Source organism: Sylvia atricapilla, chromosome 20 (genome assembly GCF_009819655.1).
Source record: "Sylvia atricapilla isolate bSylAtr1 chromosome 20, bSylAtr1.pri, whole genome shotgun sequence".
Taxonomy (NCBI): Eukaryota; Metazoa; Chordata; class Aves; order Passeriformes; family Sylviidae; genus Sylvia; species Sylvia atricapilla.
The window spans coordinates 3,643,296-3,670,798 of NC_089159.1; the positions used below are offsets into that span (position 1 = coordinate 3,643,296).

Here is a 27,503-nt window from a genome sequence, read left to right on the forward strand (position 1 = left end):
CTCTAAAACTTGTTAAAAAAATATCCACACAAACAGCATTAAAGGTCACCTGTCCCTGCTTTGGGAAGGAGGGAAGGGGAGGAAAAGATCAGAAGGATTACCTGAATTATAAAATCCCACCTTTTGGAGCTGTTTCTAGTGCCTCTTACTCACTATTTTGATTGGAAAGAGCAAAGAATAAATATTAAAGGTAGGAGGAGAATATACAAACAATTACAGAAAATATACATTTTGACAACTTGTTTGATTGTCATTCAGTTGCTGCAAGGGACAGATTCCCTGCAGCAGGAATGCTTCAAAACAATCTCAATAACCAGCAGCTTCCAGCAGCAACTCTTTCCAACGTAGACAGAGCAGCTGATTTAATAACTTTATTTAAAGCCCTCCATTTTGCTCTTACTTGTACTTAATTGGAACCATAGAAAACAACTGGTATTTCAGTTGATGCCTGAAAACCCAAGTTCCTTCACTGGGTATGTGCCAGGACTCTGTGACTTCCCCTAAGGCAGGTTGTTGGTGGCAAGGAAAGATTGTGATGTCTGAAATAGCTACAGTGCAGCACAGCCCCCTCCATGCAGAATTTGGTGACACCTACTAAGAAGCAAAATCCAGATATGCAGAAAATGTTGAGAAATTCTACTCCTCATACAAATCCTAGTGAGGAGGTTCCATCTTCAGGAGACATGACCCAGCAGCTGATGGAAACAGCTGCCCTGCCATGGAGGCTCCTGGGCTGTTCCATGCAGGTGCTGCATCTCTCCATGGCCTCTGCCAGCAGCTCTCAGTGAGACAAGACAGGGCAGCTCCGGGGAGGCCCGGGCACAGCTCAGATTATCCAGTTGTTAGTCCTGCTAAATGCAAGGAAAAAACCAACAAAAATCCAAATCATTTGCTCAATAATTGCAGTAAAAAGAGAGAGGCACTCAGAAAGTTGGGATGTCTAGTCAGTGTGATCCTGCTCATTTCTAGGCATGGACTTTCATAGAGGAGGTTGGAGTAGGAGGAGAAGGAGTTTGCCCTGGACTGCTTGTACCATTTACAGAACAGCATTTGGCATCTCTTGCTCATATGTCAAATACGTGCCTGCACAGTGTGCCAGATGCAGCTTCTGATGAATTTTTAAAGAGGAATTTAATGCTGACATAACAAAAGTGATAAATTGCTCAACTGTTTGCAGGGTAAATCCTGGATGTACCCATAGAGAAGCACATGGAGCTGCTGAAATCCTGCCGTGGCTGAATCACTGAGGACCTTTGCAAGCTCATGCATTCATATCCAATAGCAAAGATCCCTTCTTGGATGTGGGCTCTGTGGCAGCACAGGAGTTTCCAAAAGGTCAGTGGTATAATGGCCATGGCTAATTTTTACAACCAGGAAAAGTTGCTCAACCTTCCAGAAAACAAACTTTTACTTTAAAGACGATTATTACACTCCTACTGAGTATCACAAAGTTTCTCTTTTATTTCCCACATTGGTCATATTTCACTACCTAGGTTTAAGTCAGATTTCAGAACAGATTTTTAAAACATTAGGTAGACAGAGGGAAGAACAAAAACCTGCAGGAGCTGAATTATGTTATTTACAGTGACATTAGACATTCACAGTCGTTCCAGGAATATTGTGCTTTATGATCCTTATGATTTGCTGGGAGAATCTTGCAAGATGCACAACACTTGACAATTCACTTGCCAATATCTTCCTCAGGCTTTGGCTTTAAGGTGCTACTGGGAACTAAGCCAGGAGAAACAGTGGAAGTTGGCCACACTGGTCATGTCCTGATTGGTATTGTGACAACAGACACCATCCCAAATCCCCTTCACTTTGGAGATAAGATTTCAAGTGGACAGTTATACTGAAGTGGTTTTACAGCTACTACTGCTTGCTCATGACAGGAGATACTTACCCAAGGCCTGAGGATACAGTGAAGAGCCTTAAAGTATTAGGAGGAGGCATACTATTAAGATGTTATATATAATATTATCACAGCACTCCAATCTTAAATCGGACATGCTTTTGATAGTTTTTGCTTCTCTTGGTCATTTTAGACAACTTAAAACACTCTTTTTACTATCTACATTTTCCAAATTCTACAGGCAAATCTCACCCTGCTGAGAACTCACAGGCCTCCCTAATCTCCAGGAGATGCTGTGCCTCAGAAGCTCCTGCCTTGTTGAGGTCAGCAGTCATGCTGGTGACAGCTCTGTGAAACACCCTCTGGAGCTCCCCAGCCCCACAGGGGACAAGGGCCTGATTATGACTGGGGAGGAGAGTTGCCATATGCCAATGCATGAGCAATTTTTGACTTGCAGTCAAAAGCATCCAAAAAAAGTCAGTACGCAGGATTTTCTGCCATATGGAGGAATTGTGATTTGGCCTTTTCCCCAGCTGTATCTCATTAAGCAAAAAGGAAAGAGAAAAGGGAGAACATTCTTTTCTTCTGTGCAAATCTTATCCCAGAGTTCATCTTCCTTTGAGGGACAGTTCATTGTTAGTACCTGGAAAACCCCACCAGAGCAGACGGAGGCTGTAAGAATCCAGGTGCTTGAGGACAGAGCTCTGTCCAATTCAAAAGGTTTTTTTCTAAGTCTTTTACACTTTGAACATGATTTCTTTGAGGGAAGAGGAAGAAGTTCTGCAGAGAGACAGGACTGGTTCTACAGGGCTGAGAAAGATCAGAGTAGAAAAATTATCTCATCTTCCATGAAGTCTGCAGGAGTGCATTAGAGTAAGGGATGTTATTTCCATGTACTGCAGCATTTTGCACTAACAGCAATTTTGCTTGTGAGCTCTGTGTCTGTTTTGCTCCATGTGGAAGGTTTTTTTAATCTGAGACTTCACTGGGATTTTGCCCTTATCTATTTCATACACACTGACGTGGCATTAGCAAAAGGCAGACATCAGCATGGTTTAATGGGACAGAGATGACCCCGTGGCTGCTGCCCAAACAGGTCACCACACCTGGGTTTCAGAGACACCTCAGAGCCTCTGTGCTTCCTTCCGATCTTCCTCGATGTAGAACGATGTCAGGAGGAAAAAGCCTCCTCCAAAGACCCCAACAAAAGCACAGGTGACAAAGCTGTACTGCATGCTCCTGAAACTCCACTGCAGCGATGGGCTGTTCCTGGCCTGGATGGCGTTGGAGATCTGGGGAGGGAACAATTAATCTGCCATTAATCTGGAATAATCACACCTCCATCCTCTCCTGCTTTAAACATACTGTTTATGGTGTGGGCCTCAAAAAGAATAAAAGAGAAAGGCAGGGATGAGTCTGCTCCCAAAGTTTGTCAAACCCAGTACCCTGCACACTTGTACTGCACAGCTCTCCAGCTTCCAAATGGTCAAGGAATCTCCTGTTGTTTTACACCTTCAGTGCCTCCAGTTACAAGAGCAGGAAAAATATTTTACCATTTCCTAGCCCATCTCCAGATTGCCAGCACAGGATGGGTATTTGGCAGTGACCTTTAGCATTTCTTGATCTCACTCAGTGACTTTCTGCCTCCCTTATTGGCATCCAGGGGATAGAAACAGGGCCAAGCAGCAATACAGGTACAAGCAACAACACTCATAAGACAGAGAAAAATGGAAATTAACCTAAGACAAGAGTGGGGTCTGCTTTTGAGCCAAAAGGCATTTGAGGAGTTATGCAGTGACATTGTGAGTAAGTGGGAGGAAGAAAATACCAGGCAGGTGCTTTTGCACTGGAGGGAGAATGAGGTTGTAAAGGGTATAAATGATACACATGAATTTCATTTTTGTAGACAGAAGGAAAATCTGATTCCCAGAAACTCAGTAAGATTCAACACTTAACCCAGGAACTTGAAATATTTTCTTAGCATAAACAAAAAGATAAACGATGAAAGCAGTCATTTTTATTCCCATATTTGTTCTTGATGGTTAGAATACACTGTGTGACTTGAAATGCATAAATATGAGACTCTTCAATCTTTGCTGGGTTTCTATGATTATTTATGACAGTTTAGAAAGATAAGAGGAAGCTCAACTCTAAATGGGTACCTAGGGACTACAGCAAGCATAATGGCCACGATGCAAACCTAATACATTTAATTTTAAAATGCTTAGTGAAAAAAATCTCTGGAGTGCAGAGGGAAGAAAAACAGGCTCTGAAAAAGAAAATTCCCTGATTCTTCAGGCATATTTTAAGCTTGGCTGAAGCAGGTTAGGAAACACTATCAGGACATGAAAGTAGAAGATTTGGTGTTTAATCAACAGCAGTCATGGGAAGTGTTGGTGTATGGGTTCACAGAACATTCCAGAGGACAATGTGGGTGCTCAATACACAGGAACCCCCTTGGACACACAGGGTTTTATTCCTGGGTTTATTGCCTCTGTTCTGTGGGAAGTTACAAGGTTACCTGAGATTAATCTCATTTGGATAAGCTTTTTTTTTTTGTCTTCACTCTTTTTGATGAGCTGCTCTTCAAGGTGACCTCTGCAGGTCCTGCACACAGGGACAGGCAGGATACAGCACAAAGCCTCAGTTTTGTGCCTGTGCACCCAAAAGGGCAAAGGACAGCTGGCAAGAGGCACAAACAGCTCAATCCTTCAAGTAGAAAGCTTAAATCAATAGATTGGTCAAAGGGAGAATGACCAAGACATACTTCAGGTTTTGGGGTACCTGCTATTTTTGCATCCCATTTCAGCCCCTTTCCACAGGGATGTTGGTTGTGTTCCCACACAAATACAGTCAGGTGAGTGTGAGAGCAGGAGTTTCCTAACACCAACGAGCAAAGTGGTTTCTTCATTTGCCAAAAAAAGGAAGTCAGCAGGAGTAATCCCGCAGGGAGAGAGGCTCTCTTCTCTGCCAGACAGATTATACAGTTGGGACTCTGGGTTTCACACAGCTGAGGACAAGGGGAACCTCCTGTGTGGCTGGGCCAGCAGCAGCTGAGCAGGCATAGCTCACTAGGGCACTGCTGGCCCTGTCTGACCCTGACACTGTTAACACGGGGTGAACTTCTTGAAATAAACTTTCATACAAACTAAACTTTAAATCAACAACAAGGGCTCAATCTCCCATGTCAAGTAAAGCAGAAAACTCCAAATGGGTGCTTTCTTAGCTATTGTGTCTTTAAATGAATGAAGGAAGGAAGGAAGACTGACAGATATAGTCCACTGGAACTAAAATTAATGAACTGCACAGAGAAAGCAGTACATGGCTGATTTGTGCAGAAGCATCTAAGATCAAGTAAATGTAGGAAGGGCAGAGAAATCAGGTCTCAAGGAAAGTGGGAATTCAGGGTTAAGGTGATGTGAGATCAGAGCTTTAAAGGTCAACTAGTATCTAAAGACAACCATTGCCTAACTTTTGTTCTGATTTTTAAGAGATCACTGAGTAATTCCAAGATTTCAAACTTCAATATTTGAACTAAGTCTTGGGGTTTAACACATTGAATTAATTTCCATTAAACTCCTCACAAATTTAGTAGAAAGTGCTTTAATCCCATTATGCTGTCTTTGCAGGAATGTATGCCTATAAAAATATATGAGTCTGCAAATTTAAAATAAAAGTAAATGTCCACACACTGCACAGAACTAGTCACACCTACAAGCAGTGTCACAGGAACAAGTGCTTCATGCAAGTGAAAACATTTAGAATAGTGTCTCTGTGTCCCAGACTCAGGGCCAGCAATTTGGGTAATTTCTGAGTTTGGACCAGGTAGTGCCTATGATTCTGTGTGTCTTTGAGTCTCTAGAAGTTTTATCCTAAGGAAAGCTCAATAAAGAGAGAATTCACTTACAACCCCGATGAGGTAAGGGCTGCCTGCATCTCCCAGCAGATGGCTCACCAAAATCTGCAGGGCAATGGCTGTGGACTGTCGCCGCGGCGTCACCACGTACTGAAACAAAGCACAGCCCACAGGGGAGAGAACATCAGCACCCAGAACTCCATGGGGAACATCAACACCCAGAACTCCACGGGGAACATCAACACCCAGAACTCCATGGGGAACACCAACACCCAGAACTCCATGGGGAACATCAACACCCAGAATCCACGGGGAACATCAACACCCAGAACTCCATGGGGAACATCAACACCCAGAACTCCATGGGGAACATCAACACCCAGAACTCCACAGGGCAACATCAGCACCCAGAATCCATGGGGAACATCAACACCCAGAATCCATGGGGAACATCAACACCCAGAACTCCACGGGGGACATCAACACCCAGAACTCCACGGGGAACATCAGCACCCAGAACTCCACGGGGAACATCAACACCCAGAACTCCACAGGGAACATCAACACCCAGAACTCCACGGGGAACATCAACACCCAGAACTCCACAGGGGAACATCAACACCCAGAACTCCATGGGGAACATCAACACCCAGAATCCATGGGGAACACCAACACCCAGAACTCCACGGGGGAACATCAACACCCAGAATCCATGGGGAACATCAACACCCAGAATCCATGGGGAACACCAACACCCAGAACTCCACGGGGGACATCAACACCCAGAGCTCCACGGGGGACATCAACACCCAAAAATTCATGGGGGAACATCAGCACCCAGAACTCCATGGGGAACATCAACACACAGAACTTCATGAGTGTCCAGCTGCTTCTGGAATATCCCACGGACACTGACAGAGCAACTTTTATGTATTTCATATTCAAATGCTTTTTACAACTTTGGACACAGAAAAGTTATTCTGAGCAAAAGGGTGCACTGCATGCTTTGCTGAGGAAAGAAACATTCAAGAAAGGAAGGCACAGGAGAAAATAACAATAAGGTAGCCAAACTGTGACTCCCCTGCTTCCACACACAGCTCAGAGCAGCTTGTACAGATCCATTTGGCCATGCAACCAACAGAATCCTCCAGCCAGTGTCCCTTGCAGTCACAATGATCTGCTAATAAGCATTCAGCACTGACAGTCTCTCAGAAAATGATCTTATGGCCTGTGTCAGCAGCCTGGTCTAGACTGCTGGGGGACACTGGGGTACCTGGAACCTGGAGGAGCTGTAAACTCTGTCAGCTGAGGCCTTGCAGATCCCTTGAAGACTGAGGGTGAGGACCCAATCTGCCAGAGCAGAAAGTGCCTGGTGATATTTTGATGTATTGCCTGTGACTGGGAAGCACCTGAGACACAAGCAGCAACAACACCTCACACTGATTTTGTTTTTCAGTGCACACAGTTTAAGTAACAAGTTGGAGAAGAAGATGTGGCACACATCCAGAACATGGCAAAGCATCACATAGATTACAAGTATTTTGTCAAATGAAATGCAGTAATTTGGGGGTAGCAGGAGCTCTGTGCCTGTGCTACTGAAGATCTGAACTGTGCCTGAAGAAGTCTTTCAATAATACATTTGCAAAAATCATTCACAGTCAGAATGCTTCAGAGGCAATTTCAAACCTTTGTTTTTCCTTTTACCTTTGTTTTTCAATCACTTGCTTGTATCAGAAACAAAATGCTTAATATTTTCTCAGTCCTCTATTCCACAGTTTGGGGTTTTTTCTTGAAACTCGCCTAAATGTCACTAAATATGTCTCATACACTAATTAGTGTGATTGGTGTTTTACCAAGGGACAAACTCAAGGTGGATGCTCTATAATGTGGCTCTATCATTGCCTTCAAGGGAACATTAACATGCATGGTAAGTTGGGCTTAAAACTAAAAAAGACCCCCCTCTCACATTTAATTTAGAGTTTTGGTCCTGCTTACCACATCCTGCAACCAGTTTCAGTAAAGAACCAGAGGACACTGGCAGTGCCCCTTTTAGGCACTTGGCCTCAACCTGGGATACACAAATCACTCTTACACCAGCATTTCTGCACCCAGTAGCAGAGCTCTGAGCAGCTGGATTAGAACAACCTCCTTCCTTCCTTTGCACATGTGCAGCTAATGTGTAACCCACTCAATTCCTAGTCTCTCCAAAGCAGATACTTCCAAGCATGGATAGAACATTTCTTTTTCATTAAGAATATTTAGATAGAATGCTTCAACAATAGTAAATATTAAACCAGAGATGCTTTGGAGATCTCTTCAGTTACAGAAAACCACTTTGATGTCAGGTTGCCCATGACACTGCATCCAGTCTACAGACAGATTAGAGCAGAGTTATGTGAGATTGGCTGTTCTGAAATCCTTGACACCTGTGGGATAAGGAACAATCCAACAGCTCCTTCTCACTGAGGCCAAAGCACACTATGGCCTAGACTGAGGGTGTGCAGTCTACCCACTTTTTTTTTTTTTTTTTCTTTCAGAAGCTGCCTGGATGATGAGCATGCACACTTTGTGAACAGGCTCCCTTGTACAGAGACAAAAAACCTACAATAGAAAACTCTGAGCTTGAGAAGCAGACCTGGCCATGACAGACTGTACTAGATTGGGGACTGTCAGCTCTTGGCTCTCTGAGGTTTTCATGTCATCTGTCCTAGACTCAAATTTCTTTCATGGATAATGACAGGCTGTGTTTGAGAAATGCAAATCAAATATTGTTATGCACTTAATATATCATGAGCATTGCAAGCATGAGAAAAGCTAAATGTGCTTTGGCTCTCCCAGTGTTTTGCACCACTTCCTTACTACCTTTATTTAATATCCCATATCTGCAACTACATGAGATGGAACAAAACTCTAACAAGAAAAATGCAAGAGAAGAATGGGGTGTTCCCTATAGTTTCAGGGCTCATACAAACTCTGCCTGTGCTATTACTCGCGTTCTTTTGCATGACAGACACTGTTCTCAAGAGCTCAAGGCACTGTGGGATTCACTAGGAAATGAAGAAACAAAGGACACTCTCTCACAGAGACTCTGAAGTACCCATGGGGTCCTGCCTGGCCACAGTGACTGCCCAGGACCCCACACCATGGCAGGAGTGAGGTGACATTCTCCTCCAAGGAGATCCAGCCCAGATGCCTGGACAGAGAAGCAGGTGCCCCAAACAGGTTTGCAGATCCCTCGTGCTGCCTCTGGAGGTTTCAGAGACCCCCCTGCAGACTCTGCCACAGAGCTGTCAGCTGAAAAAGCTGATGGAACACACAGCTGGTGAACACTTCTGTACCTCCCAGGGCACCTCCAGAGACAGGGATACACTGGTAGCCTTCTCAAACCCCTCCAGTTCCAGCATCTCCTCCACTATTAGCTGCCAAAACCCTAAAAGACATAGCTCCATAACCTCACAAATGGCAAACATGTTTCATAAGGAATACTCCAACTCCCAGTAAATACTCGGCCTCCCAGTAAACCAGCAAGGCAGCTACAGCACTTCTCCACTTGCCCATTAGGACTGCAGTTGTACAGCAGATACATTTGTGTTTACACTGAATAGGAGGCACAAAGGGGGCTGCATGCAATGCCCATTGATGCACCAGCCACAAAGGGAGAAAGTCCTTATCATTCAGTCAGCATCTTCTTTTTATCTTCAGCTCCACAGGTTGCAGGAGAAATTAATTCCTAGCTACATTGTCTGGCTAGTAGTGCCATGTGGGAAGAAAGAAAAGTCATTTTCATGGCAAAATAAGAACATGCATTAGCAAATTCAGCTACATTATCAGAAATCCTACCAGTTCACATAGGAAGCAAGGCTGAAAGAGAAATTACTGCTGTTATCTATGGCACCCTTCAGTCAATTTAACAGTAGTAATACACTCAACTCATGGGGTTTCAACAGGATGAAACACAACTCCCAAGTAAAATTACCACTGAATGAACAGACATCTACAAATTAAGCTGAATTCCATCATTTTTCTAATAAAACAATTAGTAGCATGAAGAATTCAAGATATCCAACCCAAAGCACATTTGTGGTAATAAACTTGATATCTGTTCCCAAGGGAACAAAGCTCTGCTACACCAAACTTTTCACCTCCTCACCTGTTGCCAATTGATACAATATTTCTGGTAACTAACCCCACCATATTCTAAAAGAAATGGAAGTTTGGGCTATTGTCACTCGGGAGACAAGAACTTCCTTCTCTTCTGGATTAACATGGATCCAGGATGTGGCAATGATGCTCCCCACAGATTTCCTGTGGGCTGCAATGTGATGAGTGTTCCCTAAGAAAGCTGAGACTGGAGTGATGGAGCTGAACAAAAGCCCTGTTCCTTGCAGGCTTTGCAGTTTGGATTCAGGAAGGAATTGAAAGAAAGAGCTGATAGTGACCATCTGCTTCACTCTCCTCACCATGTATCACTGTATATCACCATTATCTAACTCAGTGATGTCACCTTCCTCTTCAACAGTGACACAAGACAGAATTAAAATGCAGATGTAGGAGTTCAAAGAAAAGTAAACTGAGGAACTTAAAAAAGTTGGTGCCTCAACTCATGTAAAAAAAATGTCAATGGTATTTGTACTTGTTTCTGGTGCAAAAAACCCAAATCATTTCAAAATAAACTGAAATAGAAGATAAGTAAAAATGTCAGTCTGGACAAGTGATAGTTTTTCAGCACTGTCCACTGCTGCAAGCCCTTTTCTCATAGGATAATGTTTTCTGACCATTCTGTGAGAGTCAAATAAGAATCAAAACCCTCTTGACTGCTGGCTGAGATTTTAAGCAAGCAGCCAATTGACTAATGCAGACTGCATTATTTACTGCTTTATTAAAATTCCAGAGTGCAGAAAACTGACGTGTAGAGAGCAGCACCGTGAAAGAGAACATAATGCACAGTCAGTGCCAGCAGGACTTTGCTGAAGACCCATGAAATATAAGTGGTTCCTTTCCTTCATCTCAATCAGAATGTAAAGAAAGGATCTTCATCTATGAAATACAAAGATAAACAGACTCATGTCAAGGCAAGGTCAGGCAGTGGAAGGAGAGTTCTGTAGTGCTTCACAGCTGGTCACTAGAGAGTGCTCAGCATTTGGCAATATGCTTTCTCATCCTTTGACACAGACACTGTAAGAGGGATACTTTTATCTCTGCTCAGCTTGTCCATTACTTGGGTTTAGTTAGCTGGTAGAGATATCTAGCAGGCTGTATAACTGAGCAGCTCATACCACAGTGCCAGGAGCTCAGGGTAAAATTCCAGGTCCTGTGACAGCAAGGGACAGTGACCTGTGTTCCACTGGAGCCACAGGCTTCAAGGTTTTTTCCTGTCCTTCTTGTGGACTGCTACTGTGTATCGCTGCATGCACCTGAATGTACTCACTGTGGTTCTTAAATGAAAGATTTATTATGGCTGTGGAGTCTGCAGCAGCAAACTGCAAATAGATTTCAGCTCCCTTAGAATGAAACACTATTACATAAAATGGGAAATGCTCACGTGACTCTTGCTTGGGAAGAAACAAAGATCTCTGTTCTGCTGTCCCTTAACTTTGTGCCTTCTCTCACTTGTCCTGATGGCTTTACACAATTTCCCCACTTCCCGTGCCACCTGCAGCAACATCGTGCCTGTGCCACACTTGTCTGAACAGTCCCTGTCTCACAGGGAGCTTCCTGCCTGAAATGTCTGAGTTACCATCACATCCACAGGTTTTCAGCACAGGGATCCCAAAGCAGAGAGTTTGTTCCCTTGGGTGATCCAGTACTCTCCTCCTCACAGAAGAGGGTAGTGTCAATTTAAATATTTTGTCTTATGCCCATGGGTAGCAACAAAAGAACTGTCAATCATATAAATAACTTTGGTATTTAAATCAGCTTTCTGCAGTCTGACTATCAGATATGAGCATTTCTTTGCTTATTGCACTGATAAACCATATTCAACTTGTTCATATTATGAATTATTAAAAAAAATCATATAAACTACTTGATAAGACTATAATGATCTGTGTAGTTTAGCAATCATAGTATCTGCCCCAGGGTTTACACAGACATCTACTAGTGACTGTGGAGCTACAACCTAAATGAAGAGTTGCCAAATTTTTATTTAGAGTAAAAACTCAAGTAAAATTACTAACTCTAAAAACTTTTGAAATAATAAAATGAAGCTGCTCATGACAGTCTAGACAAACTGTGCTACAAGATGTGTGCTTTTCACATCACTCCTTTCTAAGGAAATTCGTGATGACAGAATCCAAATGAAATCATGCACTGCTATTCCTTGGCTTGTGGTGTCAGTCCTGGAATTCCCAAGAGCCCTTTTAGCATCACTGCTGGCCTGATGCTCTGGCAGTGTAGCACCACTTAGGAATTGGACTTCCAAGAGTTGAAATTCATCTGCACTGTATTTTGAACTAAGAAAACTTGCTAATAGTTCATGGACTATCAACTTTGTCTCATTTGGATCATCCTTTCAAACCTCTGGAAAACAAATAGAAAACCTGATTGTAGATAAAAAATGACCTTGTTTCTGGTGCAGGCCATTTTCTAGCAGATATCTGACAACACAGAGCTGTAGAGAAGCTCAAAATACTATGGGTACAGGCAGCACTAGAGAGTACCATGTGCCTGAGTTCCATCCAAATCAGCACATCTTTCTGGGATTATAATAACTTGGACTTCTGCACCATCACACCCTTATTTCCATTGGCATCCTTGCCCAGCAGTACATTGAGGCAGTGATTCCAAGCAGGATATCAATAAGGGGATTCTCTGTAGGAGTTTGTTCATCTGTCCCCAGAAAGCCAAGATGCAGGCTTAGGAACAATATTACATTGACAAAAAGCTTGGAATAAGGAAATAGTTTCATGAGCACTTACCAGCAGTATGTCTGTCACAACAGCCCAATTTACAGACAAAAACAGTTCTCCAAATGCAATAAAAATCTGCAAAACAGAAAAAAGCAGTGACTATACTATACTATACTATACACTGCATTGCCCTTCTATAATGTGAAGATGAGGCAGGCTCACTGACTGTGCTGATCTATGTAAGAGTTGTCCTACATACCCATTACTTCTAAATTAAACACCTCTGTCAATGCCTACAAACACTAACTCCATCTTAAAGGCAGGGAAAGGAACCAAGAAAAGTATTTGAGTCACAAATCCTCAGCAGAAGGGCCAAAATAGGAAACCACCTAAAAAAAAAAAAAAAAAAAAAGGAAGAGAAACATCCAGCACAGCTTTACAAAGTGAACAGGGATGCAAATGAAGCCAAATGAACACCTCTGTGCCAGTACAAGCACTCTTAAGGGCTCCTTCATAGAGAGAAGTTCCAAAGTGGAATGGACTCCAAGGAACAGGCAGTCTCAAAACCTCCATGTCCTGTGGGAAATCCTTAATCCATCACAGATGGAGACCCAGCCATGAGGAAAAGGGGTAGGGCACCAACCAGTTCTTACAGCTGTGGTCTCAGAAAAGGTTAACCCTTTCAGCCAGCCCTGGACACAGACTGGAGCAGCCTGCCCAGAGTGAGTGAGACTAGAGCAAAGCATTAAAGTTACACCATTGAGGTGGAGCAGTGCTAGAAAGCAGAATCCCTTCAGAAACACAGGCCACAAATTCACATGGCACCTGGCACATTATTTTTATCTACTAATCAAACTGATAGCACATTGTTACAACAGGTGCCAGCCTTGTGTTTGGTAAGGTCTTGGTCAAGATGTTGTCCCTGGTTGATGAAAGAGTCTAGGAAAGGCACAGTGACAAACTCAGATGGTTTTGGAGGGGTGGCTTACATTCTCCTAAGGAGAACCAGACCTAGTATACCCAGGATATCTATAGATATCCTGTAGGTAATAGATACAGGATAGACCCAGGATATCCATACATCCTCTGCTTCTTGTGTGTTCTGTTTATTTGTTTTCTTCTCCAAACCACTTTGGGGAAAAAAATTTCCTTTAAGCACTGAGATATTTAGTATAGACCATTATCCAGACATCTTTTCCTTCACAAAGCTTTAGACTAGATATAAGGAAGAAATTCTTTCCAGTGAGGGTGGTGAGGCCTGGCACAGAGTGCCCAGAGCAGCTGTGCCTGCCTCTGGTTCCCCCTGGATCCCTGGAAGTGTCCAAGGCCAGGCTGAACATGGCTTGGAGCAACCTGGGACAGTGGAAGTTGTCCCTGCCCATGGTGGGGAGTGGAACTAGATGAGCTTTTAGGTCCCTTCCAACCCAAAACTCTGATTCTGTGACTCTGTGATTCTAATAAAAGGTGTATTTTGGTAGCTCCGACCAAATATATTGACTCACTCATCTAACATAGACTGGCAAATTAAACTATTGTTCTCTGCCTTTAATGACAAAATATCCCCTGAGGAACACACTAGGAGTGGAGCTGTGTGGGACTCTGAGAAGCAGAAAAAGACAATGGTGAATTCTTCTGGGCACTCGGATCTCCATTCTTGGATCCAAAAATAATCTTTCATTTCACAATCTGCTTTGTGTACACACACTCAGACAGGCAAATCCTCTTGTGTTTTGCCTTGGTGTAAAGGTGTTTTTCCACAGGAATACACATTCCTGTGGAATCAGAAGGAAAACCTCTTTGAACAAGCATTATTCTTAGAAGCAAATAATCTGCAAAAGTGCCCGTTTGCAGAGAACTGTTGATTACTGTAATTTACTTTACTTGGATCCTCTTATTTATGTTAATCATGGTGATTTTGGCTGTGGAGTCACAGGAAAAAAAGCACAGGAGTCTTTCCCTAGCTGTTACCAGATTATAGTTGAAATAGGGTTTACATTCAGTTCCCTCTTACAGGGAATTTTGCCATTCCTAGTAAGTTTCTGTTTTCCCCTTTACTGAAAATGGAATTCAAGTGATTTATACTTCAGTTTGCATTGCCAAAAACTTGACTTTGAAGAATCAGCTAGTGATCTGGGGCTTTGAAGGTGAGGGCTAAATTGTTCTTAGGAAGAATGGTGTGTATTGTACAGTCCCAACTACACCAACCTTTAAGTATTCAGAGAGCAAAAATAAATAAGAATACTAAATTAGCCACAAAGCATTAAAAATTAACATAAGATTGAGACTTGCTTTAACTGGGATTTTTGTATAAGGGGCATGTTTCAATGCAGCTAAATGCACAGTTACTATTCTCTCCTTCAGTGTGGGCACTGTGCAGGACGTGAGGCCCAGTTTTTGTGCTGTCTGCCCTTTATACTGTACCAAGGACTGCTCAGCATGGCTCTCACAGGACAGATTTCAGCTGTGGGAGCATCAGAGCCCAGAGCTTACCTGGATACCTTGCCACAAGTCACTGAAACATCTTAATGGTCTAGAAGACTGCAGAGAATTCTGCAAAAAGCCATCCCCCACCTCCTCCTCCCCCTTCCCATTCTCCCTAGGATGCCAAAAGACATTTTGCTAATTGTCACTTACAAAAGTGGAAAGGATGTTTGTCTGGGCCACCATCAGAGCAATGTAGAGGCACAGGGCAGAAATGAACATGCTTGTGGCACAGATCAGAGGATCAGCTTTGTTGTTTCTCTTCCTTAATCGTCTTGCAGCTTCTGCCCCAGCAATAATACCCAAGATTCCTGTCCCAATGGTGATGCCTCCAAATATTAGGCTGGTGACAAAGCAAAGGATTCAGCTGAGCATGGTAAGACTGTACTGTGATAAAATAAATGGTGTTAGCTTGTACCTGTAGTTTCAGAGGAATCTTTAATGGGGAAGTTCAATTTTATTCCACTTGATGTAACCCTCCCACTCCTTCTAAATGGATGTAATCCCAAGCCTCAGCTGAAGCTTTGGCTTTGCTGTGGTGGCTGTATCCCGTGGAGAAGATATTTTCCCATTTACAGAGCAGCTGTTATGCACCCAGGCTCAAGGAAGGCTCTGCTCAGTACAATCTGCCTCGTACATGCTGTGATTTAGAGGAGACACAGTCATCGTGGTAACCCTGTGAATCAATCTACCCAGTCATCCCTGAAACACAGATGGAGTATCCCTGTATCACAATCTGCTGCCTTGGAAGAGATCCTAGCACGTGGAATGATACACATCTAAATTATAACCCTCTGGTTAGCACAGCTGAGATGAGTCACTCCTCTGACTAGGGGAGCACCTACCACTTCCCAGAAGAGTTCAAAGAATACTGAGTAGGTAACTACTGCCAGCTCCACGCAGCATTTTCTGAACACAGAATTTCCAATACCATCCAGCTCTGTGTGTCTGCAAATGCAAATGTGTTCTTCAGGAACCACCAGTTCATGTTTTAAAAGAACATGTCTGAATAGTTTAGAAGATTCAGCTTCCAAAGGGACTTCCATGTGTGCTTTCATCTCTGTCCCAATGAGACCCCCCCCACTGACAAAGCAAGTCTCTTGCACAAGAACAGTGATGCCACTGCACTGTAATTCTCTGAAGGCAAGCAGGGACAGGACTGTATTCTGAGCACAAGCACTTCTGAATATTTTAAAGTGCTACATGGTAAGTCCTGTACGTTTTCCTGAGCTTTTTCTAACTGCAAAGTAACCAGCTGGGATATGATCTGTTCCTTTAAACTACAGCATTTCCACTTCTAAATTTCTTTCTGGCTGATTAGGAAGAACTCAATAATTCTACAAGGAAAAAAAAAGGTATTGTCATGCAAGATAACAAACTTTAAGCAAATTTGTACTCTCCCTGCAAGTTCTTCAGGATTCTGATCCATCACTGACTATAGCTTGATAGTGACATTATAGATTGTCACTAGGCAGAATAATCTCAGAGATTTGTTCAAGAGATGCAAGTTCCAAGGTGACATTAGTTGATTGAAGCATTCCTGGAATTGTGTTTAGAATATTCATGTATTGTAAACTGTAGTTGAAATAAACCTGTAGCTGGAATAAAAGAGAACAGCCAAAACTAAATCCAAGCACAGTTCAGTTGACAGGGAGTAGGAAAGTACAGAAACCTCGTACTGGGGAAAGGCTCCTATGGGATCTTTTAGGGTCTGAGAATGCTCACTTATCTCTCTGATCTGTTCCCAAGTGTTTGCACAAAAACCTGAACAAAGACTTCACACCTCCTATTTATCTACCTTGAAAGGATTGAGACTTGAGTCAGTTGTGGTGCCATTTGAGCCTGTGTTTCCAAGGAGTCTAACTGACACAGTCCTGATCCTTAAACAAAGTCTGAAACTGCTCAACAGCCAGAGGGAAAAACATCTTTTAAGTATCCCTGGGCAGGTCTGGTAACGTGCAACTCAGTTACTCCAGCACCATCACATCTGACATAGTAGTTTATATTCTGTTTCTTTACATCCCCTTGGAATAACAGTCCAAAACCAGCTTCTGGCATGAGCTTATGCCAAGGTTATATTTAAAGCATCCTGTAAGAAGCAGTACATGAGGTTAAACTATCAGATGCTCTGTTTCACTTCCCTGTAGACCATGTCTGCTCTAACAACACTGCTGTGGAATAATAATTCAGAAGTGGATTGGAAAACAAACTAGAGGCTAACACCTTCAGCTTAACAAAGGAAGTACTTACACTGCATCTGTGAACAGACATAGCCAAGTATCTCTAGACTGTTCAGATTCCCTCCTCTGCCTGCCCTGAGCCAGACTCCTGTGTTTCACTCCCTTCCTAGTACTGTTCATTGATAAGTAATGTGCCACTGGATGCATCCATGAAAGGACAATTCATTTCCCATTGAATGATTTTGGGACCATCTGGTTTTGCTACAACTCAGAAATCACTTCTGAGTTGACTCAGTTATGCAACTCCATTGCAGAAAACCAGAAAAATCCCATTAGCAGAGTTGTGATTACTACTTTTCCTTATCTTTTACCTGGAAAGGCCACGCAGTAAAACCCATTACAAAAGCAGAGACTGAAACAAGTCTTGGGACACTTCCCAGAGAAAGGGAGGAGACCACTGACAGGGAGTCAGCCCCAGTGCTCACTCTTACTGAGGGAAGCTGTGAAGACTCAAGAGGAACACTGAACACATATTTGTATTCTGGACAGCACACTGTGAAGAAAAACTTCTCTTTCTTGGTGGGGAAAAGAGATCCACAAAAAGGTGTTATGACTTAGAAGTGTTCTACTAGTGTAAATTCCCCTTCTTATACAATATTTGATAGTATTCATGAATCTTCATCGGTCTGGACATCCTCTGTAAGCAGAACTCTGCTGGCAGCTGTTCACAAGATCCTGGTTTGATGTGATGATATGATATTACATCAAAATCATCAAGCTTTCTTCAAGCTGGAAGCCACAATGAACTCACCAACATGGCAGGGATTATAAAACCAGAATAAGAAGATAATAGGCAAGTTACTAAAACACAGGATTTAAATATACTGAAATGGGTATTTAAGTAGCTTGGGATGCAGAGTCATTTGTCAACTAAAATCTCCTTGCTAAAGCTGCTCCTCTTCCCCTACAAGTGCTGCTATTACTGCTTCTCCCCACTTTACTTAAATAGGGCTGACAGCCTCTTTCCAGTTAACTGAGTGATTATGAACAAACAAAAGGGAGTGTCTCTGATACCTGGAAGCAATTTGCCTTCCCAAGAAATGCTGGGTTACATCCTCCCTTCTGCCTTTGGAAAGAAGCTGTGATTGAGCCCTGTGCAGTGTTTCCAGGTCCTCCCACAGCTCACCTGTTAGATGAATTGCACGACTCTTGGAGACATGGTGGGACAATGCCCTGGACAACCTGAGCTCTGTACAGAAACAGTGGCATCCACATTCCCAGGGCTCCAGTGACAAAGGCCATGGCAGTCAGACCCAGTGAGGAACAGACAAAACTACAGCTGAAAGTCAAAAGAAAACAACTGAGAGATATTTGGAAGAATGGTGTGCATGGAAAAAGGGAAAACCGACCTGTAACACACAGGATTTCAAGCAATAACAAAACAATTCGTTCAGACATCTTGTAATCAAAATCCACTCCCTTGAATATCTGAACTCTGATCAGGCTTTATCATGAAATTCAACAATAAAGTACTAATTAGAGCAAAGGGTATGACCTACTGATTTCATGCCAACTTCTGCCAAAACAATTGCTGTGAATTTTTTGATAGCAGAAATATTACAATAGAGAATGAGCAAGAATTTAATGGCTTAGTAGCTAAAGGAAAGGGTTCTATGTGCAGGTCTAAATGCCTCAGGTTTTTAGTTGCTATTGTAATCAGTATAAATGAGAGTGACGTCTGGGTCACGAACTGTGAAGCTGCAGTGGCTGAAACACTCCTTAACTCTACCTGAGTGAATAAAAATAGACTCAATCTCCACAGCAAGTTTCAGACAAAAGGAAAAGCATTTTTGAAAACTGTCCAAACCTTGTCTGCTTCCTGCCCTGTTCTAGGAGAAAATTAATTTTTTGTTGCACTCTTTGTCATCAATAGTTCAGGAGAAAACCCCCTTTGAGGTCAGTAGGGACATATGAAATCTTAAGACTGCTGCAAATAATCAGGTGACCAGCAAACTAGAGGATTTGTTAAGAAGTGAACCTAATTCTCCATTTTCTAAAGATAAAGTGCTCTTGGACTTGATTAAAAGTGGAACCAGATAGGTTTTTAAGTATGTTTTTATACTTTGGAAATCAAATGCCCAAGGAAAAGAAAATGGGAATCAATTGCTAAAGGAAAAGAAAATTAAGATACATTTTTACACTGGAACGTCTATGTAGGAAAGCAACTTTGGAAGTAGCCTAGTTGTTGAAATGTCAGAAAGGTTCACTTTTGATTCAGGAAAATTTTTTTATTCACTTCAGAATGTAGGGCCTATAAATTGTGATCCTACAAAACCGATCTCTAGTGTACCTGCTGTTTATATGTACAGAGGATGCAGATTTAGTGGGCAGTTAGAAAACGCTGGATGGTCCTGGAGAACATTCCAAAGACAAACAGGGACCCAGGAAAACAAGACTTTAAAGGAAAAGCGTTGGGTGGGGAGAGCAGCCCGCGGGCAGCGGCAGCGCCGAGCCGGGTCTGGCGCAGCTGCACAGCGGCACCTGCTGTTCCCAAACCGGCTCCAGCTCCTGGTCCTGTCCCCATTGTCCTTTTGCTGTTCCCAAAGCACCTCCAGCTCCTGGTCCTGTCCCCATTGTCCCTTTGCTGTTCCCAAACCGGCTCCAGCTCCTGGTCCTGTCCCCATTGTCCCTTTGCTGTTCCCAAATCGGCTCCAGCTCCTGGTCCTGTCCCCATTGTCCCTTTGCTGTTCCCAAACCGGCTCCAGCTCCTCGTCCTGTCCCCATTGTCCCTTTGCTGTTCCCAAAGCACCTCCAGCTCCCTGTCCTGTCCCGGCACGGCTGTGCTGTCACTGCCTCACTGCAGGGGGACAGGAGTGAGGAACCTGTTCCAGCCCAAATTTGACTTCATCCTGCAGGTCAGCTGCACCTTTAATTTTTGTGTGGTTAAAAGGAAGTTGTCATCTGCCAGCCACAGCTCAGCCCATCAAAACACATGGACAATTAGTTTAGAAACCATATTGGGGTCCCACAAACTCTGACCTCATGCACAGCAGGCTCCCAAGTACCACAGAGTGCCTGAGACATGCTAATCCAACCTTCCTCAGGCACTAAGAGCTACAAATAAATTTACAGCAGAAAATTATGCAGTTTTACCAATCTAGCTTCCATAAGGAAGGGAAAATTGAGTAGAAAGTCGAGCTTTGGATTTAAATAGGAGCAAACTGCCATCATAACTTTGCCCCTTTCCCCCTCCCCAAAATGGGAGGATAGAAGAAGCAAAGAAATTTTTTCATCTCTTTTGTAGCATTCTTGTAAAAAAGTGGAAGAAAGATTTTTACTAATGGTGTTTCCATCCTCTTTTCAGGAGCATGTGGCTAAAAAGAGCAAAGAAGGATTCAATGGACATATTCTTTTAATAGAATGATGACTCTTAACAGAGAGAAACTTTATAGCTCAAACCACTTACTTCTTGACAAGTGATCCCACATCCTGACACCAAGTAGTCTTGGCAGTTCTGTGTACATCTGGCTTCTCATCTCTTTCCAGTATCGTGCCAGAGATGCTCAGTGCTCTGTGTGCTGCTGTCCTTCTCGGGATCCTGTGAGGGACCAGTAGAATCAGGAGAAGCAGTGCCAGTCCTCCCATGCAAGGAGTTACCTGCAGACACAAGGTTGGTTAGATCAGAGATACCTGCTTTCATATAGTGAGAACTCCACAGCAATTCCAGTTGTGTGTGCTGGTTTAGGTTGTATTTGTAAAAGAGTGACTCTGGAGACTTTGAAGGAAAGATAACAGATCCTCCCTCCCCATCATACAGGTACATGATCACTCCTCCCTCTGATTTTAAAGAAAAACAAGTGAAGAAAGAAAACTGTACTGTAGTATTCTAGCCCAAACACAAGAATCACTGATGCAGTCACCAGTGTTACCTGAATGCCATCAGTGTTACTCCAGTAAATATTCTGCCCCACTCACCTGCATGTGCTAGCTGATTTTGTATACAAGGCATGAGGCTCTGACAAAGTGCTTCCAAAGCACTGAGTGTCTCAGTGAGAGACATCATGGTGACATGACCAGAACAGAAGAGGTTCTTTTCTTGAAACCCTCAAATAACAGAAGTTGCTCCCAACAGCATTCCAGAAAACTGGTGCTACCAGTATAATGATCATTTTACCTTCAAATTCCTCTGTTTGAGGAGGTCTTGATGCAGTACCAGCCATTCCAAATGTGCCCCCAGGTAAGAGGAACATCAGCACCTGCCCTGGCTGCTGTGTAAGTTCACCTACACCTACCAGAGCTAGGCAGAAATCTGCCACTTGTCCTGCAGGAAAACTCCTAAACATCCCGTTGCTGACCTATCAGAGGGTAAAAAGTCCTTCCACTGCTCACCTTTAACACAAGGAACATAAAGAATCCAGACCCCAGTGATGATTTTGATGTGACAGTGAAGGACAGTGAGTGACTCACCCTGAATGCCCAGTGCCAGTCACCTGTGCTTTTTGCCATGCCAGCTGCCAGCATATAACCACAGCCACTGGGAACAACAGAGAGCACTGATCAGCAAGCACCAATGAACTTTGGATGGCTGAAATGACATGTCTTGCCAGCTAAGGAGAACACACAGAATTGTTCTGTCATACTTTTCCAAAGGGATAAACAGAAATAATCCTCATGGTCTGTGCTAGTCTGCTTGCCAGCCAGTATTAGAAAGAGAGTCTAACCTCCTCAGAGCAGACTTGAGATGATGACAGTAATGTCCCAGATTCCCCTGGGAATACATATTCTGTAGAATGACACTGCATACCTGGATCAAAGAGCCCACACAACATTTTATTACCTACTCCCTTCTGTGCTAGCCACAGGAATTATGCTCTGCAAGAATTTCTTTAGTTTTAACCTCCCTTCTGGGCCCAGCCTTGGCTGCCTGCTCTGATACAGAGTATGACTCTAAACAATTTGAAAAGCCCTTCTCCACCTTTTCTTCAGACAAAATGTCTATTAAACTAGAAGAGGAGAGGGAAGTACCAGGTCTTCCCTGGGAGACATTTAATGGAGAGCTCTTGAAAAATCTGTCAATTAAGCTAATATCTAAAAGCTTTTGTCTTCCAAAACACAGAAATAAATTACATACTCTCATGCACATATTTCTTTTAGAATTGATTCAGTATTTTATTCAAAGCCAGAGTTTTCAGAGTCTAGACTTTCCCTAAAAAATGTTAGAGGGAAAAAGCAAATTTTATCAAGGTAAGTTAAAAAATGCACCTAATCAGCTCTATTCAAACTTGCTAAGGAAGTGACAAAGCCCTTTGCAAGAGCCAATGCAGAAATACATCAAAATCAATCTGATTAGGGCTCAGGGTATATTGAATTGCAGGTGTGGTCAGTCAGAATTTCAAAAGGCCACTGCAAGAAAACCAACCTTCCCACTGGAATGAAGATGTAGAAGATAGATAACACTGTGGTCCTTTTTCCCTCCTCAAACAGGTCTGCAATGATGGTAGGTGCTATAGTGGAGTAACTGGCAGAGCCAATGCCAACCAGTCCTCGTGAAAGAACAAATATCCTGTAATGCTGCAGGGAAAAGACACATTATAGCAAAAAAAAGAGCAAGAAAGAAAGCTTACTGTTAAAGAGGGGCATTTTAGTGGACAAAATCTACCAGAAGAAATCAGAATTGAACTGCCTTTTGCCTATGTCTGCATTCCCTCCACTCACATCTCATGGCTTGGCTTTCTCTTTCTGCACAGCAGTGACTTTTTGGAGTGACACCCAGAGGGAATTTCAGGACAGGGTGGATAGAGCACATGTAACCAACAAGCTGCCACACTGTAAGTCATAAAAAACAAATATTCAGGACAAAAATAAAATCCCATCAATCTCAACAATAATATGTGGGCTCTCTATTGCCTAGGCTGGCCTCCAGTGTCCTATAAGGCATTCCTGCATGGAGTATATTTAGTCCAGGCTAAAGGCTTGGGAAATGAGTGGTCACTGATGCTTTTCTAAATGGAATTAGAGAAGGACTCTATCAAGTCCTGCAAGATGTATGCAGGTTATTTTCACAGCACCCTCTCAAAAGACAACATACCGCCTCAGTGATGAAGGAGCTCCCTAAGGTCACACCAGACCAGAAGAAAAGACCAGCTCCAAGGATGATTTTCCTGTTGTAGCGATCTCCCAAGTATCCAAAGATGGGGGCAGCCAGCATGTAACACAGGGTGAAGACTGCAAATCCAACAATGAACAAAGAGAAGATTAATGCAAATATTTTTGTCATATGTACTGCTCACCCCCCCCAGATAAACTCAGGTTATTTTTAGGGCAGGGGTTAAAGGCAGGCTGAGTTTGTAGGACTAGGAGGAGGATTGATATTTGGAAAAAGATAAATGCAGAGTCAAAGTATCTACACAACAATAAAATATATGTGAATTACTCAACTTCTATATTTCTTGAGAAACTCTTCATCCTTCCACATTCTGTGATTCACATTCTGTGGGATTTTTGAAGGACCCAATTCCAGTCTGGCTTTCAGTTTTGCATTATAGTCAGCCTGCCCACAAGTGGAAGTGAGCAAGATCACATACAAGGAGGAACTGGAAGAGGTAAGTAACTGGACTGTGTTTCAGGAGCAAAGGCAACTGTTTGAACTGAGGAGGATTTATTACCTGTTTGCAGGAGACCTGCCTTCCCATCGCTAAGCCCAAAGTATTTCTGTATATCCAACAGGATCCCTGCAACAGAGACAGACACTGAATGACAGCAAAGTACCCTGCTCAGTCCTGGGAACTGCCACTCAAACCAGGGCTTGCAAGAGCTGCAGCACATCTCATTTTTAATTTAGATGTAAGCCGTTACTCTACCACAAGCACAAGATGCACAGAGACTTAAAAATTCTTATCACTATAGACAAAATTAATGATTTTCTACTATAAGGGTATTATGAGAGTCAGTTTACCCACTGTTTCAACCACACCTGTTCTGCTTCTATTGCACCATTAGCACCTAAGCACACAAACAATTTAGAGTTCAAAGTTTAATGGACACAATGTGGAACAAAACAGTGGATGTTAAGACAAAAAGGTATTTTTCTTCTCTATACCATGCCAGAGCTGCAGATCTTCTATCTCACCTATCTTTCCAATTTACACTGCTGAAAACCAATTAAAAATAGAAGATGCTGCTTTGAAAAAGCATACCTGCACTCCAGTGTTGAAAGATATCAATTAAAAAAGACATTTACTTCTCATGCCACTTTAGCTTTGTCAAAATAGATAAAGTCATAACATTGTTAAGAGGATGAAACCACCACCACATAAGAGAATAAATTCTGTGTAATTTGCCTGCTGTGCTCACATCTGCAGCAGAAGGGAGTTGGTGAGGTCAGCAAGAGGCACCCCTTCTCCCACACTGTGTTTTATGTGTTGTGCCATGAACTACACTGCCCCAGCCACTTAAAAGTGGTGTGGGACCAGCTAACTTAAAGCTAAATCCATGTTCTTCCACAGTTCCCATGGCTGTAGCATCAGTCCTCTCACTATTTACTGATGTAACTTCAAGTTACTGTAGATCAAGGTCCAGCCTAACAGCAGCTCCAGAGGTTTACAGCTGTTTCTCAATGACTCTTGAACATATTTTACATTTAAGGGTTTCCTAATGGCTTCAGAAGTTTAAACAAGTGATTTAATTCTAACATTTTGCATCATTAAAACAGGACAATCAATTGTAGCCTTCCTTTCTGGCAGCCAGTGAGCAATGCACAGAAATACTGTATCACAGGAACTCAGGTTTGGTCTCATAGAGTATTTAGAACAAATCACAGTATTTTGAACAGAACCACAACTTCATCTCAAACTAACATTCACACTGAGCACCCCCCCCCCCCCACACACACACACATAACTAAAATAACTGACCTTGTCATTTCCTGGCAAATTACAAAGCATTGATTTGAGCAGCTTGGTGGACAGAAAAGAGGGGAAAGGTCTCCATGATCACTAGTTTCAAAACTGAAGTCAGCAGACAATTAAGGGGAAGAGCTTGTTTTCTGTGATGCAAACGCTGTCAAAGCCTGTGAGCAAAATTACCCGGAAACCACAACTTTGTAACTGCTGCCAGTTTGCTTCTAAGCAGATCCTCACACCTCCCTTTCCTGTTAGCTGATACCCAACAACATGGTCATGCACTCGGAGAGCCAAACTCAAATGCACTGTTGTTGCAAGAATTCTGCAGTGGCACTGAATTGTAGCAAGTGAACAGTATATTGCTGTGGGATAAACTGCAGCTTACAGACTTCCCCCATGGCCCAGGAGTCATAGAACTAAGTAAAAAGTTGTCTAGTTGTATAGTGTAATTAAAGGAGGTGTCTCAAAGGCCTGGGCACTATCCCCACCTCTGCTCTTGATTTCCTGCATGTCCCTGAAGGCACCTCACTCACAAAAACATGTTGGGAAAATTTGGTTCAGGAGCTCCTGAATAGTTCAAAGCCTGGAATAAACCAAATGGCTTCTTGATCTTAACCCTCCCAAGGGGATACCTTTCTAGCATCCAAGTTCTTCCTTGAAGGTATTTTCATCCTCTTCAGTCCCCTGCTCTTCTCCAAGTCACTTGACAACTGCACACATGCACAGAAGTTTTACACTAACAGCCTGCAGTGTCATTCAGCATGCACTCCAACTGCACTCCTACTTGCTTCCTTCCCTCTTGTGTTGTTAAAAAGTACTCAAAAAACTCAAGCTCAAACTCCTAAACCCACTACACTCTCCATTTTTAAAGATACTGACTGAATGTCCTACATTTCTGAATGGTCTATATAGCAAAATAATTTCTTTATGTACTGTAACTAGGTATTAATTCTAAATTCAATAATCCATCCTTTGGTTTTTTCCAAGATTTTAAAACATTTCTGTTCCACTCAGAAGTAAAATACAGCAAGCTCACAAGTGTTTCCCCTATTTTCTAAATCAGATCCCTGGAAGCATGGTAGATGCTTAGGATACTAAATAGAAGAATTTACACAGACCACAATTTATATGGGAGAAAAAACCCCTTGAGAGTTTCCCTCCAGTTTACTATAAGCAACTCTTAATTGTTTTCAGTTCGGGAAAAATATAGTTAAAAATTCATACTTTTGGGGGAATAATATTATTTATTAGACAAGTCATAACGTGGGTAGGAGAAAGCTTAAGGAAGTGGGCTGGATTCTTTTTCCACAATCATGTTCCACTCCTCACTGCAGAAATCACACTACTGCCAGCAGCAAACAAGGAACTTAATCCTCCCCTAAGCAAATTAACAAAGTTATCTCAAAGATGACATAGTTTTTGAACTTGTAAGGAAGTATCAATATTCTTCAGGTAAAGGAATACCATACAGAATCTACTAGATGCAAAGAAGATCTTGTAAACTGCTGTGTACAGTGAAGCCCCTTAGTCAAATCTCTGTAGAATCTAACCACAAAAATGGACCAGTTGCTTTGTATGCTAAAGTCTGTTTTTAAGAGACTTAGATTTTAAAGTATTATTTTATTTTTATAAGCATTCTACTAACTATTAATATCTAGTGAATCACTCCTAGGACTTTCCAGATTTATAATTAGAAGTTTCAGTAAGAGTATGATCAACAGGCTAAAGCAGATAAACGAGAAAAAGTGAAAATACTTAAAGCATATCCTTACTTCAGAAACACTTACAGAGTTTAGAAACATTTGTAGAGCTGTTAAGAACTTATATTTCTTTTTCTTTAGAAGAGGAAAATGGGTCCTCACCTGGCACAATGAACCAATCAATGAAATTTATTAAATTCCCAAAGCACAGCACGGCAACTACCAGGCAATTCCTCTTGGCTGGATTGTTCCTTGACACAGACACTGATGGACCTGGTGTCCCTTCTGCTGCAGCAGCTCCATAATTCTGTCCCTCAAGCAGTGCCTGGAGCAGCAAGTCTGTGTCTTCATGTTCACAGTCTGTGTCTTGCATGTTTCCAGTGCAGACACTCAGCAGGGATGATGAAGGATTTCCTCACACCAAATTGATGTGTTGGGGCTATGAGGAACTTCAATCACTACGGTCATTTCCGGCACCGAAGCACAGCCACTAAGAACTGAACTGAAATGTTCCTTGCACACAGAAGAACTTACAAAGAGAAAAAGCTGCAGTGCTGTGTTTTGCAAAAGTGCTGGAGACCATGGCCTTGAAGACAAGGAAAAGTAAATGTAAACAAAAGCAAAGTAATCCATTGTGCACCTAAGAAATAAAACAACTCCACAGTGATCTCACAGAAGCTCCAAA

The 27,503-nt window shown here is 42.6% G+C and overlaps 1 protein-coding gene across 1 annotated transcript; it reads right to left on the minus strand.

The window, feature by feature from the left end:
- Positions 1-2,880: 2,880 nt before the first annotated feature.
- On the minus strand, positions 2,881-27,458 carry LOC136369998 (protein spinster homolog 3-like). Its single transcript, XM_066333173.1, has 11 exons — positions 26,981-27,458; positions 23,883-23,948; positions 23,306-23,442; positions 22,637-22,788; positions 21,685-21,751; positions 20,684-20,874; positions 18,404-18,556; positions 15,191-15,380; positions 12,626-12,691; positions 5,760-5,858; positions 2,881-3,144 (listed from the first exon to the last, which is right to left on the minus strand). The coding sequence occupies exons 1-11, from the start codon at positions 27,189-27,191 to the stop codon at positions 2,977-2,979; spliced, it is 1,500 nt and encodes a 499-aa protein (XP_066189270.1). The 5' UTR covers positions 27,192-27,458; the 3' UTR covers positions 2,881-2,976.
- Positions 27,459-27,503: the final 45 nt, after the last annotated feature.